The 17,881-nt window shown below is 41.4% G+C and overlaps 1 protein-coding gene across 1 annotated transcript; it reads left to right on the forward strand.

Annotated features, from left to right (window-relative positions):
- The first annotated feature begins 4,958 nt into the window (after positions 1–4,958).
- On the forward strand, positions 4,959–17,113 carry LOC139917822 (myosin-7-like). Its single transcript, XM_071907020.2, has 37 exons — positions 4,959–5,159; positions 6,013–6,156; positions 6,476–6,632; positions 6,740–6,767; positions 6,890–6,995; positions 7,406–7,498; positions 7,617–7,680; positions 7,787–7,885; positions 8,155–8,258; positions 8,798–8,936; positions 9,046–9,164; positions 9,381–9,530; positions 9,620–9,790; positions 9,884–10,193; positions 10,276–10,352; positions 10,447–10,652; positions 10,726–10,849; positions 10,956–11,092; positions 11,193–11,448; positions 11,529–11,771; positions 11,859–12,035; positions 12,143–12,288; positions 12,404–12,494; positions 12,581–12,970; positions 13,454–13,580; positions 13,668–13,786; positions 13,879–14,075; positions 14,211–14,394; positions 14,581–14,746; positions 14,850–14,974; positions 15,137–15,445; positions 15,536–15,739; positions 15,850–16,146; positions 16,231–16,335; positions 16,432–16,527; positions 16,615–16,749; positions 17,017–17,113. Exons 1-37 carry the CDS (start codon positions 4,959–4,961, stop codon positions 17,035–17,037), a joined length of 5,817 nt encoding a protein of 1,938 aa, XP_071763121.1. The 3' UTR covers positions 17,038–17,113.
- Positions 17,114–17,881: the final 768 nt, after the last annotated feature.

Consider the following 17,881-nt stretch of genomic DNA (forward strand, 5'->3'; position numbering starts at 1 on the left):
AAATACATTTGTTCACAAATATTTCAATTTTTGCAAATTGTGTTTTGCACATTTGCAAGTTGTTGTTCACAACCACAAAATCTGTCACAAGTCTGCAGATTGTGTTATGACCTTAAAGTACATGGTGCACACACAGCTGTTTTTTTGCTCTTCAACTTTATGGATTTGAGCACACATTGGGGTATTTGTATTAAAAGTTGGCAAGTCATGTTACAACCTCATGCATCTTATAATTAAAGGACAACAGCTTGTGCCATGATTTTCGCTGCCAAAATGACTGCAAATGTTTTAAAGGAACGAAAGGAAAGGAAATATGAATTATAGCTCATAACGCAAATTGTATCGCACACACACATTTTGCTTTTCAACCTTACGGACTGGGGTACACATTTGCACATTGACGTGTTATGTCCTTCACAGTTTATATTGTAGAAACAATGCATTACATCTCGGGAAAACTATGAAACTAGAGTAGAGAGAATAACTGTTTGACAGTATTACCAGTACTGGCGAATGTAACCTTCAAAGTTGGGATCACTTCAGTCGGGATCACTTCAGAGGTACTATAGATAACATTGCTGGAATGTAGATGATGTAGCCAGGCGTGGTCTTCCGCTGTTAAAGTTTGCAGCAACTGCTCTTGAACAGCTGATGTGCACAGGATCTTGCCATGTGACAGAATTTGGCTGCAGACAAATCTCACATGAATACATTCATGTATTTACCCTGCATTTTAATGTTTTGTCTTTCAGATTTCATTTTTTAAAAACCTGTCTGTCTCTCTGTCTGTTAGTTGTATTTCATTGGTTCATAGGGCTGCATGCAACAGGTCATGACAGAGCTGTCAGTGGAGTGTCAGTAGTGGTTGATGATAGGATGTCAACTACATGAGGCTCATCTGGCATATACACACCTCATGCCTGGCTGTGCTAAGCATGTCATAATGAGGCAAGTGTTAATTTGGCGTTATCGCCCAACCACTTAGCTCTGCTATCAGTAGGGGAGGAGTGGCAGGCAAGTAAGATTCTCTATTTGGGGCTAAATTTACAAACATTACCTAAAGATAAAACTTTTTAAGTTTTGAAGTTAAATTATGAAACAAACAAATACAAATATTAAAAAGGTCTGAAGAAGCCAATTCAGTGTAGATTGCATTAGAATCAGCAGCTTTACCAGAGATCTCATTAATGGTCTCAAGTTTTCATTGGCTAAAAAACAGCAATTGTTGCCAACTTGGCCACTTTTTTACTAGATTAATCAACTTTTCTGAATGCAACTTTATTTTTCAAAATAAATTTGATTTGATTACCTATGTTCAAGGCCTCAAAAGTCCTTGAATACTGCTAAATACAGCCTTATTATACAGCCTTGATAATCCGTGAGATTCTTGTTTTTCTTGATTTTGGCGGCACCTTTGATGATCAGTGGTCATTGCTTTGGTGTTTTGCACTTAATGTGGGTACCGGCCCAGCATACTGTAATAAGGAAAACACTCAATGAAGACTTTGGCTTCATATATTTCTTCTACCTTCTTATATTTATTCCAAACAAATCACTGTTGCTGCTTCCGTGAACATAAAACGCATCACTTCCTGTGCAGGATTTTTCCCAGGAAAGACGGACCCTCTTACAGGTGTTTAGAACAGCAAATGTAAAATCTTTCATGACCTGGCTATTGGTTGAATCACTATTGTATGGTATCAATTAATTTGTTTACATGAAAAATCTGCCCAGTCATGCAGACCTGTAATCTCATAGGACATTTTCTTTTCGTTTTCATATTAATTTCAGTGGCAACACTGGTCTTATATTACATTCTAAGAGCCATTAGAAAAGTCTTAGATTTACGAAACTTGCAGACAACCTGAAATTGGTACGGTTCATGCCACTAATATGCATATTAGTGTATGACGTCATCTGACCCTCGTGACAGCGGAACTGGCAAAAACTGATTTTAAACCAGGAAAAACTGTGGTAATGTAACAGGGGTGGGGAAATGCTGACCTGGACTGAGGACATTGCTGGAAGATGGAAGGAACTCCTTAATGCAACAGATATGCCTCTGTTCAGAAGGCGGTACTGGAGGATTCAGGAGGATCTGAGCCCATCTCCTTGGCTGAGGTCACTGTGCTCCTTGGTGGAAGGCGCTAGGTGTGGAAGAGTTCCGTCCTGAAGTGCTGAAGGCTCTGGACATAGCTGGGGTGTCATTGTTGGTATGTCAATATGGCGTGGATTTTGGGAATTGTGCCTAGGTAGTGGTCCCTATCTTCAAAAAAGGGGACCGGAGGATGTGTTCCAAATATCAAGGAATCACACTACCCTGGCTGAGCAATGGTTCTTGCGAGTTTGCCTACGCCAAGGTGCTGGAAAGGAGACTCCAGCCAAGCCTCAGATTCAGCAGGAACAATGCAGACTTTGTTCTGGTCGTGGAACAGTGGGCCCACTTTTTACCCTCTCACAGATAATCAAGGTGTCATGGGAGCTTGTATTTTTTGTCTGCAGTTATTTGCATTTTGAAAAATGTATTTGGTAAAACAGCTGCAATGCCATAACTCATAAATGAATGAGATTACAGTGACTATTGAACAATTTAGCTCATGCATACAACACTGCATAGACCAGGCTGACTTGCAAGCCACTTAACAGCCAATGGCTGTGTGTGATGTCATTCACGCCAACTTCATGCAGATTAGTCTATCATATAATAGAGTTGCTTTATTGTCAAATACTAAACCAGTCACTGTCAAACAACTGGGAAGGTGCTGTTACTGACAACTGTGACTGGGAATGGGGAAAAGATAGACAAGCTTGTTTGCGGTGGGCGTTAGACTCTGACAAGGATGTACCTTGTCCCTTAAAGTTCGGTGACATTAGGCATCTCAACTGTTTGCAGATGATGTCTTCCTTTTGGCCTGATCAGACTGTGAGCTCTGATGTGTGGCCAAAATGAGGTTTCTCCGCAGGGTGGCTGGGCTCACTCTCCTGCCAGGGGCATTTCAAAGACAGACATCTCCACATAGTAATTAGCATGTATGAACAGTAATCTACATACAGACTTTATCAATTCATACTAAAACTAATGCAGTTATTTATTGCTGGGAAGTATTTTGTTAAGAAAAAGCAGACATTCTGTACCCTTACAAAAAAGTCATGTGAAAACCCACATGTGCTTTTTGGACACATTTCCCATTTTCACATTGACATTGTCACCTTTTCACCTTTTTTGCATGTGAAACAAATATTGACATATGTAACGGCAGGTGCAAATGTCAAAAAAGTTCACATGTGAACAAAAATACACTTCACCTAGACATTGAATTTTTTCCATCTGAAGTAAAAACTGTCACGTGATGCCAGAACACAACGTGAGAAAAGTTGTTCACATGTGAAAACCAACAGCACCGACAGCACGTGCTTTCAGTTCACTTTTTTGTAAGGGAAGTGTATTTGATGCTGTGCCGTCACCAGTGTTACTCGCAGAGTGAACATTTCTCTTTGGTGTGATAAAGCTCTTCCAACTGTAACAAAATGTAACGTCAATTTGTACCACGAACATTCGTTTTATTTTCATAATGTAGCCTACCATACATCCCACACTTCTTTCCCACTGCTTGAAACTGGTGGCAGGCCTTACTGAAGAGGCCTCATGTTTTCCTCACTCTCCGTCCCCCTCCATCCATCTTCCACCGCTCGATTGTTGCTCCTATTTGCTTCTCCCCACAGGCAATGAATGGAATCTGGTCTGTCTCTGGTCTCAATCCTATCTTGGGGAGAAAAAAGATCAGCACAAGAGATGACAGAAAAACTGTGAGAGAATTAGAGATTGAGAGGCTGTGTACCGGTGAGTCACAGAACAGTTATCTGACAGGAGATTCCTGGCGCTGGTCCCAAAAAATCACATTATTTGGACCTGAGAGGTAGAGACAGACAAGCGGAGAGGGCAGCCAGACATCATGAGAGCCCTGTCACTTCGGAGTCACAAGTGGTGCGAGTGACAGTGATTACCACACCGTGTGTGTGTGTGTGTGTGTGTGTGTGTGTGTGTGAGGGGACAGGGGGATGTGTGGATGTAGTGTACCTGTTGGTGTGCCTGTATGTGTGTGTGTGTGTGTGTGTTAGTGAGCAGGTCAGGGTGGTGCCCCTGGCCTTGTAAGGCAGGGCAGTCGGGGGTTATATATTTGATGCCTGCCTTCCCAGCAGGTCTAGCAGCTGCTCCTTCTTCACCTGGTCTTAGTGTAAGTCTGCTAAACTGTGTGTTTACCCTCATGCTCCATCACCTGTGTGCTTGTATTTTGCACTCACTGACTGCTATCTTTTTGCACAGTGTATCTTTGCATTGTCTAAAATTTAACAAATCAAGGTGATAGGGGGTACAGAGTTGTTTCCACTTACTTTTAATTTAAAACCTAGCTAACACGGGAGTGAAGTACATGCTTAGTACATGCTTAAATCTTAAATACTAGTAAGTAAAACAAAAGAGACCTGCTATCTCCATCAGTCACTCACTGATTCTCACTGATGAGTGAGTTAAGTCAGACGTTTTACTATAACCTTAATCTCTTACTTACAGTGCTCTCTGCCCACTGCAGCTGGATTACTGAACATACACTGAAGTCTGAGTTGAACCCATCGGTAAGTTCTTCTAACCAAATGTTTTTAAAGAGTATCATATTATTAGGCTGTAATTATTTTGAGGAATATAGCTGATGTGTTCTTATGTAGCACATGAAGACATATTATGGTCATATGGATCCTTGCAAAAGAAGCTTTAGAATAGATTTTAGATGTAGCTGGATTGATAAAAATTCACACAAAATAACAATGATAGAGAGGTAGTAAAATGATGTTTTCCTTCAAACCTATGGTTTGCAAGATCCAAAATGGGTACAGAAATTGAGATATCGTAGAGACAGAGTGAAGCCCTAAACCTCCGTACCGTATGTAACCTCAGTGCAGCCATGGGGGATGCAGAGATGTCTGTGTTCGGGATAGCTTCCTCATACCTGAGGAAGTCGGATAAAGAGCGTATGGAGGCCTCAACGCGTCCCTTCGACATGAAGAAGGAATGCTTCGTCCCCGACACGGTGGAAGAATTTGTTAAGGCATCCATCATCAGCCGAGAGGGAGATAAGGTCACTGTGGAGACACAGCGTGGGAAGGTCAGTGATTACAATTTACAATTCAGACATATAGATGACATTCGTCTCCACACATTTTTTTTTAGCATGGTTAGCCCCAGTGGAAATCACACCTCTAACCCTAACAGTGTTAGCACCATGCTCTACTCACTGAGCTAGAAAGTACAAACCAGAGGACAGAGACAGAGGATTTTTTTAAATAATTTGCAGGTGACTAAAATCAAAGTTAAGTGCAGGTTGAGGACAGGGTTTGTGGACTGTTAGGGATAAAGTTATAGTCTGATTCTCGCAAATCTCAATTAGTTTGAACATCTGCTTTAGTCTACCTGGTGTGCAAAATGGTAGGGGATGTCCAATCCAGGGGCAATCCACCTGGTTCCTTGGTGTACCAGAAAAGTAACTGAACCCATTCAGTAATTTGTGGTAACTCGGTCACTCCGGTTACCAGGATCAGTCTGTGTTGTAGTGGGAACACACTGCATGCGAGTTTGAGTGTCTATGTTTGAGTCCTTGTCTGGATGTAAGTGTTAATGTGAGTGTAAATCTGTGTGTGATTTCAACTGTGTATCCTTGAGTGAGTGTGAATGTGAGTCTAAATGAGAGCCAGAGTATGGGTGCAATTAAAGTGTCTCCAGTCAGTACATTAAACGGCTGAGTGATGAAATGAGGCATTGCCGCCATCTGGCTATAAAAATCTCTGGCACACTTTGTAACGTTGGAGAAGCAATGTTGACAGTGTTAATAAGGTAACACATGCAGGTAACAAAAAATGACGTTATAATCATACATGGGACCATTACACAGTAAAGTCTGAATTATTGATTATTGTGATGAACATGAAAAAAACAACATTTTCCTCCATCATTTTCCCTAGACTGTGACCGTCAAAGAGTCCCAGATTCTGCAACAGAATCCTCCAAAATTTGACAAGATTGAGGACATGGCCATGCTGACCTTCCTCCACGAGCCCGCTGTGCTGTTCAACCTCAAAGAGCGTTATGCAGCATGGATGATCTATGTGAGTACAAGCCAACAAACAAGACACATTTTCATAAGAGTTTCCATCCACGAACCCAAACTGGGTATATTATGCTTCATCCTACCCAGACTCAATAAAACATAGTACTTTTAGACTCACTAGAAGTGGGTTCATCGCTCATTTTATGCCCCTAGTTAAAGAAACACTATTCCATTGGCATTATACATAGAAATAACAATAATAATAAAGTTTTAAACTATAAAGGGTCGATTGATGCCACAGAAATAATGAAGAATTTACCTGTCCCTGTATTTTATTGTCCCTGTATTTTAATTGGTTTGCTTTCTGTGTTTCTCAGACCTACTCTGGGCTGTTCTGTGTGACTGTCAACCCCTACAAGTGGCTGCCAGTCTACAACCAAGAAGTGGTTGTTGCCTACAGAGGAAAGAAGAGGAGTGAAGCTCCTCCTCACATCTTCTCCATCTCTGACAATGCCTACCAGTATATGTTGGCAGGTATCGATTGATTAGATCGTTACTGTTTTAGTCAGCTTTTGTCACGCATAAATATACTGAATTTTGATATTAACAAAGCTGTATTGTACTCACACTTGTCTTACTAGACCGTGAAAACCAGTCCATTCTGATCACGTACGTAAGATATTATCCTGGAATAACATTCATGGCACTGCATGCTTTGAAATTAAATCTTAGCCTACATTTTGTCATGATAAAAACACTGTAGTTATTGGTAACTGTGTTACCAATTCCAGTGGAGAATCTGGTGCAGGAAAGACTGTCAACACAAAGCGAGTCATCCAATACTTTGCCAGCATTGCAGCTGGAAGCATGAAAAAAGACACCGGTGCCAAAGACAAGGTAATTTTCATGCTCTGTCCATTGAGCTAGTTGTTGGAGAGTCTACTTGAGTTTAAAGCTGCACTGGGCAAGATGTTTATGTAAAAATATACCCGTGTTATCTGCCTAAATGACAGAGGGGGTCTGCAACAGAGAAAAGCGTCACATCCCCCCTAATTGAGATGAAGTCCTAATAAAGTCCTTCAAACTTTCAAAAAATGATCACCCACTACCACTTGGGGCCAAAGTGCAAAGTTGCCTAGTGCAGCTTTAATCACAGGAGCGCAATTTCCATTTGATTTCAATTTCTATCTATACTACCCCTTATTTTGCAGTATATAAATAAAGTTTCCTCTCAAATAAACAACATTTCTTGTTATTATTATTGTTGTTATTACAAATTAAGCCTACACAATGTTCCTCATTGACAGGGTACCCTGGAGGATCAAATCATCCAGGCTAACCCTGCTCTGGAGGCCTTTGGTAATGCTAAGACCATCAGGAACGACAACTCTTCCAGATTTGTGAGTGTCCTTGCATAACAGAAAAATAAATAATTTGTATTCAGTACCCACCAAAACACAGTCAAACAGTATCAGAAATCAAAAGAACTTTATATAAATATAAAGTTTATCCTTTCAGGGCAAATTCATCCGAATTCATTTTGACACAAGGGGAAAGTTGGCCTCTGCTGACATTGAGACATGTAAGAGCAAAACCCCTTGTCATACTTACAGTAAGAATAGAAATTCAATTTAAGCTACAAATTGTAGACAGTTTAACTCATGGCAATATCTCTACTCTCTTGTCAGACCTTCTGGAGAAGTCTCGTGTGACCTTCCAGCTCAGGGCTGAGAGAGATTACCACATCTTCTACCAGATACTGTCCAACAAGAAGCCTGAAATTCTGGGTCAGTACAGTGCAGTGGTTTCTCTTTGCTCACTCAGTAAGAAAACAACAAGAACACTGAAAAAAAATAAATAAAATAAAATAAACATTTGCCCAATTTCCCATCAAAAGACTATAACTGACATCGCTAGGACCAAAATAGGGTGTAGATGGAGCTGAAAGCAAAAATAGCATGGAAACAAAATAGTGATACCATCGCTATGACTGGCTCTGTATTGTGCTGGCGTGTCCATCTGTCTGACCCCGTCTCACTCCCTCTCTGTCTTCCAGAGATGCTGCTGGTCACAAATAATCCCTATGACTACGCCTTCATCTCTCAGGGGGAAACCCAAGTGGCCTCCATCGACGATGCAGATGAACTGATGGCAACAGATGTCAGGCTCTTACTCATTGTTCTTTTTACAATTCATCCTTTGATTTGAGCCCAAAATGACTGTAAATGTAGCATGATTCAGCCTATTAAGGGAATCTTTAAAATAAAATCTTAGACATTTTTAAAGCTTCAACAGTCTGAGTATCAGACATTATTAGGGGATATAATATTTCAAAATGAAAGCTGTCATAGTTTGTTTTATATAAAACATTGATGTAAATGAGCCTCATTCACTTCCATTATATTTATAACTCAAGCAATGTTTATAATCTCCATTGCACTTTTAAAATGCTCTGTGTGGCATGCTTATCAATTGTGTTAAACTCATAATGATAGCATTTACTCTTTATAAGCTATCAAGTAAATGTATGTCAATGAGCTGTATCCACTTCCATTGTATACTTAGAGAATAAGAGCAGAATCTTCATTCAAGTTTATAAGTGCTAAGTATAAGATTAGTGTTTTGTTTCTTAAAATCATACTATTTGTGACACATACCTGTTCTGACATGGACAAAATGTAACCAATGCTTCCCCCTAGAATGCCTATGATGTGCTGGGCTTTACCCAAGAGGAAAAGAACTCTGTGTACAAGCTGACTGGTGCCATCATGCATCATGGCAACATGAGGTTCAAGCAGAAGCAGCGAGAGGAGCAGGCAGAGGCTGACGGCACTGAGGGTGAGAGAGGCAGTATTTGTCAGCGTGGCTCAAAACCAAACCCAGAGAAAGAGAGAATTTGGCCTAATTAGGCCTGTTGGTTTTTAAGTTTTTCAATTTTCTTTTGCAGATGCTGACAAAGTAGCTTATCTGATGTGCCTGAACTCTGCTGACCTCATCAAGGGTCTCTGTCATCCAAGAGTTAAAGTTGGAAATGAGTGGGTCACCAAGGGACAAAATGTAGACCAGGTGAGTGGAAAACTTAGTGGATATGGATATGGATATAGCCTTAAAGGATTTTCCATGCCTAATAAAATAATAAAATAAAATAATAAAATAAAAACATTTGATGTACTCTAAATGGCTACTCCTGCAGTGGCTGGAAAGTTTTGTTTCAGAACTGGACAAAATTTACAGAATCAAAGGTGGATCTATTTACATTGGATTTCAAATGGTGTTAAATAGGTGAACTACGCTGTTGGAGCTCTATCCAAAGCTGTTTATGAAAAGATGTTCCTGTGGATGGTGGTGAGAATCAACCAGTCACTGGAGACTAAGCAGCCTCGCCAGTACTTTATCGGTGTGCTAGACATCGCTGGATTTGAGATCTTTGATGTGAGCGTACCAATGAGCACACAATAAAGCAATCTTCCTTTCAATGACATATGTATGGAAATATCTTAACAACTTTTATGTTATTACAGTTCAACACCTTTGAGCAGCTCTGTATCAACTTCACCAATGAAAAACTGCAACAGTTTTTCAACCACCACATGTTTGTTCTGGAGCAAGAAGAGTACAAGAAAGAGGGAATTGAATGGACTTTCATAGACTTTGGCATGGATTTGCAGGCCTGTATTGACCTGATTGAAAAGGTGAGATATTGGGATGATTTAGGCAAATCAAGAAAATTTCTAATCAAGTTACATTACCTATTCTATTGAATTCCTTTATTTTCTTCTCCTCAGCCCATGGGTATCATGTCCATCCTTGAAGAGGAGTGCATGTTTCCCAAGGCCAGTGACACCACCTTTAAAGCAAAGCTATATGACAACCACCTGGGGAAATCCAACAACTTCCAGAAGCCCAGGATTGTCAAGGGGAAACCAGAGGCCGATTTTGCCCTGGTTCACTATGCTGGTACTGTTGATTACAATATCAACAACTGGCTGGTGAAGAACAAGGATCCCCTGAATGAGACTGTGGTGGGATTGTACCAAAAGTCTTCCCTAAAGCTACTTGCCACCCTTTTTGCTGGCTATGCTGGGGCAGACTCAGGTACCCTGGAGTGAATATTTTGTTTGGAGATTACAACAATTAATTTGTCTGATTCTAAGGTTGCATGATTTTTCCTGAACAGCTTTGTCCGACGGCAGTGGCAAAAAAGAGAAGAAGAAGAAGGGATCATCTTTCCAAACCGTGTCTGCTCTACATAGGGTACATAGCTACTTTTATCCCTGGGTATGCTATTTCACAGATAGAAAGACAGCAGTACACACATAATAATTGTACATATTTTACCATATAATAGGAGAACCTAAACAAGCTGATGACCAACCTGAGGTCTACTCACCCTCACTTTGTACGCTGCATCATCCCCAATGAGACCAAGACTCCTGGGGCCATGGAGAATCCTCTGGTGATGCACCAGCTACGTTGTAACGGTGTGCTGGAAGGCATCAGGATCTGCAGAAAGGGCTTCCCCAACAGGATCCTCTATGGAGACTTCAGACAGAGGTATTATCTAATGAAAGTGAGATATCATGCAATAAGAAACCTGAAATTTTATTTTTCAGTATTGACATTACAGATACCGTATACTGAACCCTGCTGCCATCCCTGAGGGCCAGTTCATTGACAGCAGGAAAGGAGCAGAGAAACTACTTGGCTCTCTGGATATTGATCATAATCAATACAAGTTTGGACATACCAAGGTATAGTTTAATGTTATACTGATATTGGAAAAAGTGAAACATCAGATTCTGGTAGAGGATGTAGAAGATGGCAAAGAAGAGAATAAATAACCATTGCTGTTGTCAGGTGTTCTTCAAGGCTGGTTTGCTGGGTCTGCTGGAGGAGATGAGAGACGAGCGTCTGTCCAAAATTATCACTGGTATCCAGGCCAGATCCCGTGGCCTCTTGTCTCGTATTGAATATCAGAAGATGGTGGAACGCAGGTATCTTTCAATTACAGCACAAAAGATTCAAATAATTTTATTTCAGTGATTTGTAAATTTACTCAAAGAATTCTCATTTAATTTTATAATTTTCTTCTAGGGATGCATTACTGGTGATCCAGTGGAACGTCCGTGCCTTCATGGTGGTCAAGAATTGGCCTTGGATGAAGCTGTACTTCAAGATCAAACCTCTGTTGAGATCTGCTGAAGCAGAGAAAGAGATGGCCAACATGAAGGAAGAATTCCTCAAGCTGAAGGACGCTTTCGCAAAGTCTGAGGCTCGCAAGAAGGAACTAGAAGAAAAAATGGTCTCTCTTATCCAAGAGAAGAATGACCTGCAGCTTCAAGTTCAAGCGGTGAGAATAGCACTAAAAATTGAGTGTTCTTTTGAACCCCATATTGGTATAAAGTGCTAATAATATGAAATGTTTGGTAGGAGCAAGACAATCTCTGTGATGCAGAGGAAAGATGTGAGGGGCTGATCAAAAACAAAATTCAGATGGAAGCAAAAACCAAAGAGCTCTCTGAGAGACTTGAGGATGAGGAGGAGATGAATGCTGAACTGACTGCTAAGAAGAGGAAGCTGGAGGATGAGTGTTCTGAGTTGAAAAAAGACATTGATGACTTGGAGTTAACTCTGGCTAAGGTGGAGAAAGAGAAGCATGCCACTGAGAACAAGGTATGGCACATACCTAACCAACCTCTTTCTGACACACATCAACAACTCAATGCAGCAATTAGTAATATCTTTATTCTTGGTTCACAGGTAAAGAACCTGACTGAGGAAATGGCTTCTCTGGATGAAATCATTGCCAAGCTGACCAAGGAGAAGAAAGCATTACAGGAAGCTCACCAGCAAACGCTAGATGACCTGCAGAGTGAGGAAGACAAAGTCAACACTCTGACCAAGCTCAAGACGAAGCTGGAGCAGCAAGTGGATGATGTGAGAATCCATATAAAAATGAAACTAGTTAGATGGGATTGCAATTTTTTTAAATTGTAATCTATGGTCGATTAACCCATACATTTTGTTACTATTGGCCATTGCAGCTTGAAGGATCACTTGAGCAAGAAAAAAAGGTTCGAATGGACCTTGAGAGAGCTAAGAGGAAGCTGGAGGGAGACTTAAAGTTGACCCAGGAGAGTGTAATGGATCTAGAAAATGACAAGCAACAGCTGGAGGAGCGCCTGAAAAAGTATGATTTCATGATGACTGTGTCACAAACAATAGTCATTCGGTCTTGTTGCATAGTCAGTTTGTTTTTATTAAGCAACATTTAATCCTTACACTGACTGAACAAAATACTGCAGGAAGGACTTTGAAGTCAGTCAGCTGAACAGCAAGATTGAAGATGAGCAGGCCATAATCATTCAACTCCAGAAAAAGTTGAAAGAGCTGCAGGTAAAAATATATCAACTATCAGGTCCAAATGAAATAAAATTTTTCCCAAAACGTCAGTACAATTAAATATTTTGTTCTGACACTAGGCTCGTGTAGAGGAGCTGGAAGAGGAGCTTGAGGCAGAACGAGCTGCCCGAGCCAAGGTGGAGAAGCAGAGAGCAGACTTAACCAGAGAGCTGGAGGAGATCAGCGAGAGGCTGGAGGAGTCTGGTGGAGCAACAGCTGCCCAGATTGAAATGAACAAGAAGAGGGAGGCTGAGTTCCAGAAACTCCGCAGAGACCTTGAAGAGGCCACTCTGCAGCATGAAGCCACCACTGCCACGCTCAGGAAGAAACAAGCTGACAGTGTTGCTGACCTGGGGGAGCAGATTGACAACCTGCAGAGAGTCAAGCAGAAACTGGAGAAGGAGAAGAGTGAGCTCAGACTGGAGCTGGATGATGTGGTCTCCAGTATGGAACACATTGTTAAGTCTAAGGTAAGTACACCTAGACATAATGTTGCACTAGGCAATTTCACACATTGGCGGCATCAAGTGGCAGCAAGAGGTCACTGTTTGAATTGTTTGAATTTCAATACCCAGAAGTCATGTAACGTAACGTCAGCAAACTGCATACTGTTCTGACCTAAATTGCTTCCACTAGGTGACTGGTGGGGGTGGGGGTGGCGAAAAAAATCTTTTGGCAGCAGATTAATCCATCCTTCTCTGGACAGGAGCAAGTTTTGTGCTTTGTTACTAAATTTGTGAAAAATGTGTCTCTTGCGTGTTGAGAAGATTTAATGCCAATGACCATTAATTTGGGCAAACAGGGTGAACTAATGAGGGGGGTGAGGGTGCTGTTCTGTGTTACTTGCCAGTAAGTTTTATGAATGAGCCCCTAAATGTTGCTAAATACTTGTTGAACAATGGCAGAGGAATAGTACGCAATGACCTGTGAACTATGGTGCATTTATTTTGAAGACCAACTTGGAGAAGGTCAGCAGAACTATGGAGGATCAAATGAATGAATACAGGAGCAAGTGTGATGAATACCAAAGATCCATCAATGACTTCACCACACAGAAGGCCAAGCTTCAAACTGAGAATGGTCAGTGTTATGCTCTTTCCAACTGGAATAATAAACAGGCTTAATGTAGAATAATACGGTTTTAAAACCTACATTTTGACTTTCCAGGTGAGCTTTCTAGACAGCTGGAAGAGAAAGAATCTCTTATTTCTCAGCTGACCAGAGGAAAGAATTCCTACAATCAACAACTTGAAGATCTAAAAAGACAACTGGAGGAGGAAGTCAAGGTATGAAACTAGAAAATGTTATAATTTCTCATTATATCTCAAATATAGTAGTCTGTTCATGTGAAATACCCACATTATCTGTATTCAACCAGGCCAAGAATGCATTGGCCCATGCAGTTCAGTCTGCTCGCCATGACTGTGACCTGCTGAGGGAGCAGTATGAGGAGGAGCAGGAGGCCAAGGCTGAACTACAGCGCGGCATGTCCAAGGCTAACTCTGAGGTGGCTCAGTGGAGAACCAAGTACGAAACTGATGCCATCCAGAGGACCGAGGAACTGGAGGAGGCCAAGTGAGTCAAGTACAGACAGAGTACCAACTTCCATTTCCAACCCTTTTGTTTTATTGAGATTTTAAAATGATTCAATGGCACACATCAGTCTGAAATAAGATGTAAGAGGAGGACCCTCTTGTTTTCCATTTTCAGGAAGAAGCTGGCTCAGCGTCTGCAGGATGCTGAGGAGGCTGTTGAAGCAGTGAATGCTAAATGTTCCTCTCTGGAGAAGACCAAACACAGGCTGCAGAATGAGATAGAAGATCTCATGGTGGATGTGGAGAGGTCTAATGCTGCTGCTGCCGCCCTGGACAAGAAGCAAAGAAACTTTGACAAAGTATAGAATTATATATCATCATCAAGTGTTATTTCTGCATTCACCTTGAAGTTTTCAGGGACTTTGCTGCCTCCCGTGAACAGTCATACTCTGGCTAAACAACCTAGCTACATACAAGCTGTTTGAGTACAAATTGTGTCTCCTATAAAAAGCTTGAAATCTTACAAACTGCATCTTCACATCTAGGTCCTGTCTGAGTGGAAGCAGAAATATGAGGAATCTCAGTGTGAGTTGGAGAGCTCCCAGAAGGAAGCCAGGTCTCTGAGCACGGAGCTCTTCAAACTGAAGAACTCTTATGAAGAATCTCTGGACCATCTAGAGACCATGAAGAGAGAGAACAAGAATCTACAAGGTAATCTGTCAGAATATATCTTTTGGGCAGGCAATGCATACACATTGCATGTAACTGATACCTGCCAACTAATGCATCTAAATGCAATTGCTTATATAAACAGAGGAGATTTCTGACCTTACTGAGCAACTTGGTGATGGAGGAAAAACTGTTCATGAGTTGGAGAAGGTCCGTAAGCAGCTGGAGCAGGAAAAGACTGAGATTCAAGCTGCTCTTGAGGAGGCAGAGGTAAAAGTGAAACCTTAAATCCTCACTTCCATAAATTCAGTGAACATGTTTAATTTAATACTGTATATGAAGCTGTAATCACTATTTACTACTAGTAATAATTACAACACTGTAATAATGTTTAAAATGTCTGGTTTGACTAACTTCTGATGTCCATCCTAGGGCTCCCTTGAGCATGAGGAAAGTAAAATTCTGAGAGCCCAGCTTGAGTTCAACCAGATTAAGGCTGACATTGAGCGTAAACTGTCAGAGAAAGATGAGGAGATGGAGCAGAGCAAGAAGAACATGCAGAGGACCATTGACACTCTGCACAGCTCTTTGGAGGCAGAGACACGCAGCAGGAATGAGGCCCTCCGCCTGAAGAAGAAGATGGAGGGAGACCTCAATGAGATGGAGATCCAGCTAAGCCAGGCCAACAGGCAGGCAGCTGAGGCCCAGAAACAACTAAAGTCTGTTCATGCTCACCTGAAGGTAAAAGGGGCAAATTATTTTGCAAAAAGTAGTTTAAAGAATTCGTTATCATGGTAGCTTTCTAACTCAAGGCTTTTTAAAAATTTCAAGGATGCTCAACTTCAACTTGATGACTCTCTTCGAGCCAATGATGATCTTAAGGAGAACATTGCCATTGTTGAGAGACGCAACAACCTGATGCAAGCTGAACTGGAGGAACTGAGGTCTGCTCTAGAGCAAACTGAGAGAGGACGCAAACTTGCTGAGCAAGAGCTGCTGGATGTTAGTGAGAGGGTGCAGCTACTGCACTCACAGGTATGGCAGACACTAAACTTTGAATTTACATATTTTATGCTTTTTCCTGTTTTGCCCTATACTGTAATGTATAGTGACTTATATAATGACATGTAATGTATAATGGATAGAACACCAGCCTGATAAACACTAAGAAGAAGTTGGAGAGCGACACATCCCAGCTTCAGTCTGAGGTAGAGGAGGCTCTGCAGGAGTGCAGAAATGCTGAAGAAAAGGCCAAGAAGGCCATTACTGATGCTGCCATGATGGCAGAGGAGCTGAAGAAAGAGCAGGACACCAGTGCTCACCTGGAGCGTATGAAGAAGAACATGGAGCAAACCATCAAGGACCTGCAACATCGTCTGGATGAGGCTGAACAGATCGCCATGAAGGGGGGCAAGAAGCAGTTGCAGAAGCTTGAGACCAGGGTGAGTATTTTTAATTACATTTTGTGTAGCAATTAAGTACATGATTTGGAATTGCAGAATGTTACTAACTACTCTAAATGCCAGGTGAGGGAGCTGGAAAATGAGGTGGAAATGGAACAGAGGAAAAGCAGTGAATCTGTGAAGGGCATCCGCAAATATGAGCGCCGCATCAAGGAGCTTACCTACCAGGTTTGTAGCTTGTAGCTTCCTCGATCCTTACACAGCATGTACGTTTACATTTCTCTCAGGAAATAAACTGTATATCTTTGTCTCTTATTTTCACAGACTGAGGAGGACCGTAAGAATCTTGCCCGACTCCAAGATCTGGTTGACAAGCTGCAGCTGAAAGTCAAAGCCTATAAGAGAACTGCTGAGGAGGCTGTAAGTGCAGATATGAGGAGTAGTTTGCATGAGGCTTCTTCCTCTGGTATACTGTGTAATTATATTTGCTTGGTTTTCCTTCAACAGGAGGAACAGGCTAATGTTCATCTGGGCAAGTTCCGAAAGCTGCAGCATGAGCTGGATGAGGCTGAAGAGAGGGCCGACATCGCAGAGTCTCAGGTCAACAAGATGCGTGCCAAGAGCCGTGATGCAGGCTCCAAGGTTTGTAGCATGTACTCTGCAGAAGGTTCACAGCATCTGACCCGGACACATACTGCCCTCTATTGGCTGTTCTTAACTCTGTAATGCTCTGCTATTCAAATATTCGCAAAGATGTCTGGTATGTACAATTTTGCTGTCCAGTTTATCATAGTTAGTCTCTTGATGAATATGTTTATAAGTGATACTAATCTGTTAAAACAACACTAATCTGAAAACTTAACAGCTGTTTCTCTTTTTCTTTCTCCCCAACATCCCCTGCCACCACAGAAAGGTTTTGATGAGGAGTGAAGCTATGGCTCCTTCAGAAAATCTTATGCCTGTTGCATATAGTAGATCCCCCTCTACTATCACTATTCACCTCCTGTAGTAATTTAATAAAATCGCATCAAGCTGTTGCACAATATTGTATCCTTCCTTTTTTTCTGTGAGCTAATAGAACATTCTGAAAGAAATACTGCGTTTCACATAAGTTTATCCAAATGTGTATTTGTAAATGTATATGTAATAAGAGTGTGCAGCTATTTAAAGCAATGATGGACAGACTAAAATAGATGTTAAGTTTATCAACTGCTCAGTATCAACCATTGGTATCAACGAGTTATTCAGTCATTCACAATTTTAATTGATAAAATTACCGCCATCAGTGAACTGAACTAAACAGAGAAGAAGTAGTGTCTTTGTTTTCCATTAAGCTGAATTCAGTGTTGTTGGGTGAGACTGACTGGGATGTGGTCAAATATGTTGTCTGACATCGGAGCAGGGATGAGGACTGAGACAGCAGGAGGGGTCAGGCCTGAGCAAAGCAGCCCAATGAAGAGGGGTGGCAGAGGGTTTAAGAATTGGAAAGGTGAGGTGAGGATAGCTAAAATAGCGAGAGATAAAACAAATCTCTTGTTCTCAAAATAGACTGTTAAAGAAAGCACAAGAGCCAGGGCCTCAAGGTCAGCAATAAACCAGTGCTCATGCTCAGGCCTCTCATAATGCCAGGCGTAATCACTTGCAGCTGGTCTTCCTGAATCCCTGTCTAGCGCCAACTCTGCCTATTCCTCCAAAGGACTAGGGAGAATTTCAAAGAATCAGTATTTAAATATGTAGTCCATATTCTGGGGGAAAATGAATATTTCATAGACTT

The sequence above is a fragment of the Centroberyx gerrardi genome, chromosome 13, assembly GCF_048128805.1.
Source record: "Centroberyx gerrardi isolate f3 chromosome 13, fCenGer3.hap1.cur.20231027, whole genome shotgun sequence".
Lineage (NCBI taxonomy): Eukaryota > Metazoa > Chordata > Actinopteri > Beryciformes > Berycidae > Centroberyx > Centroberyx gerrardi.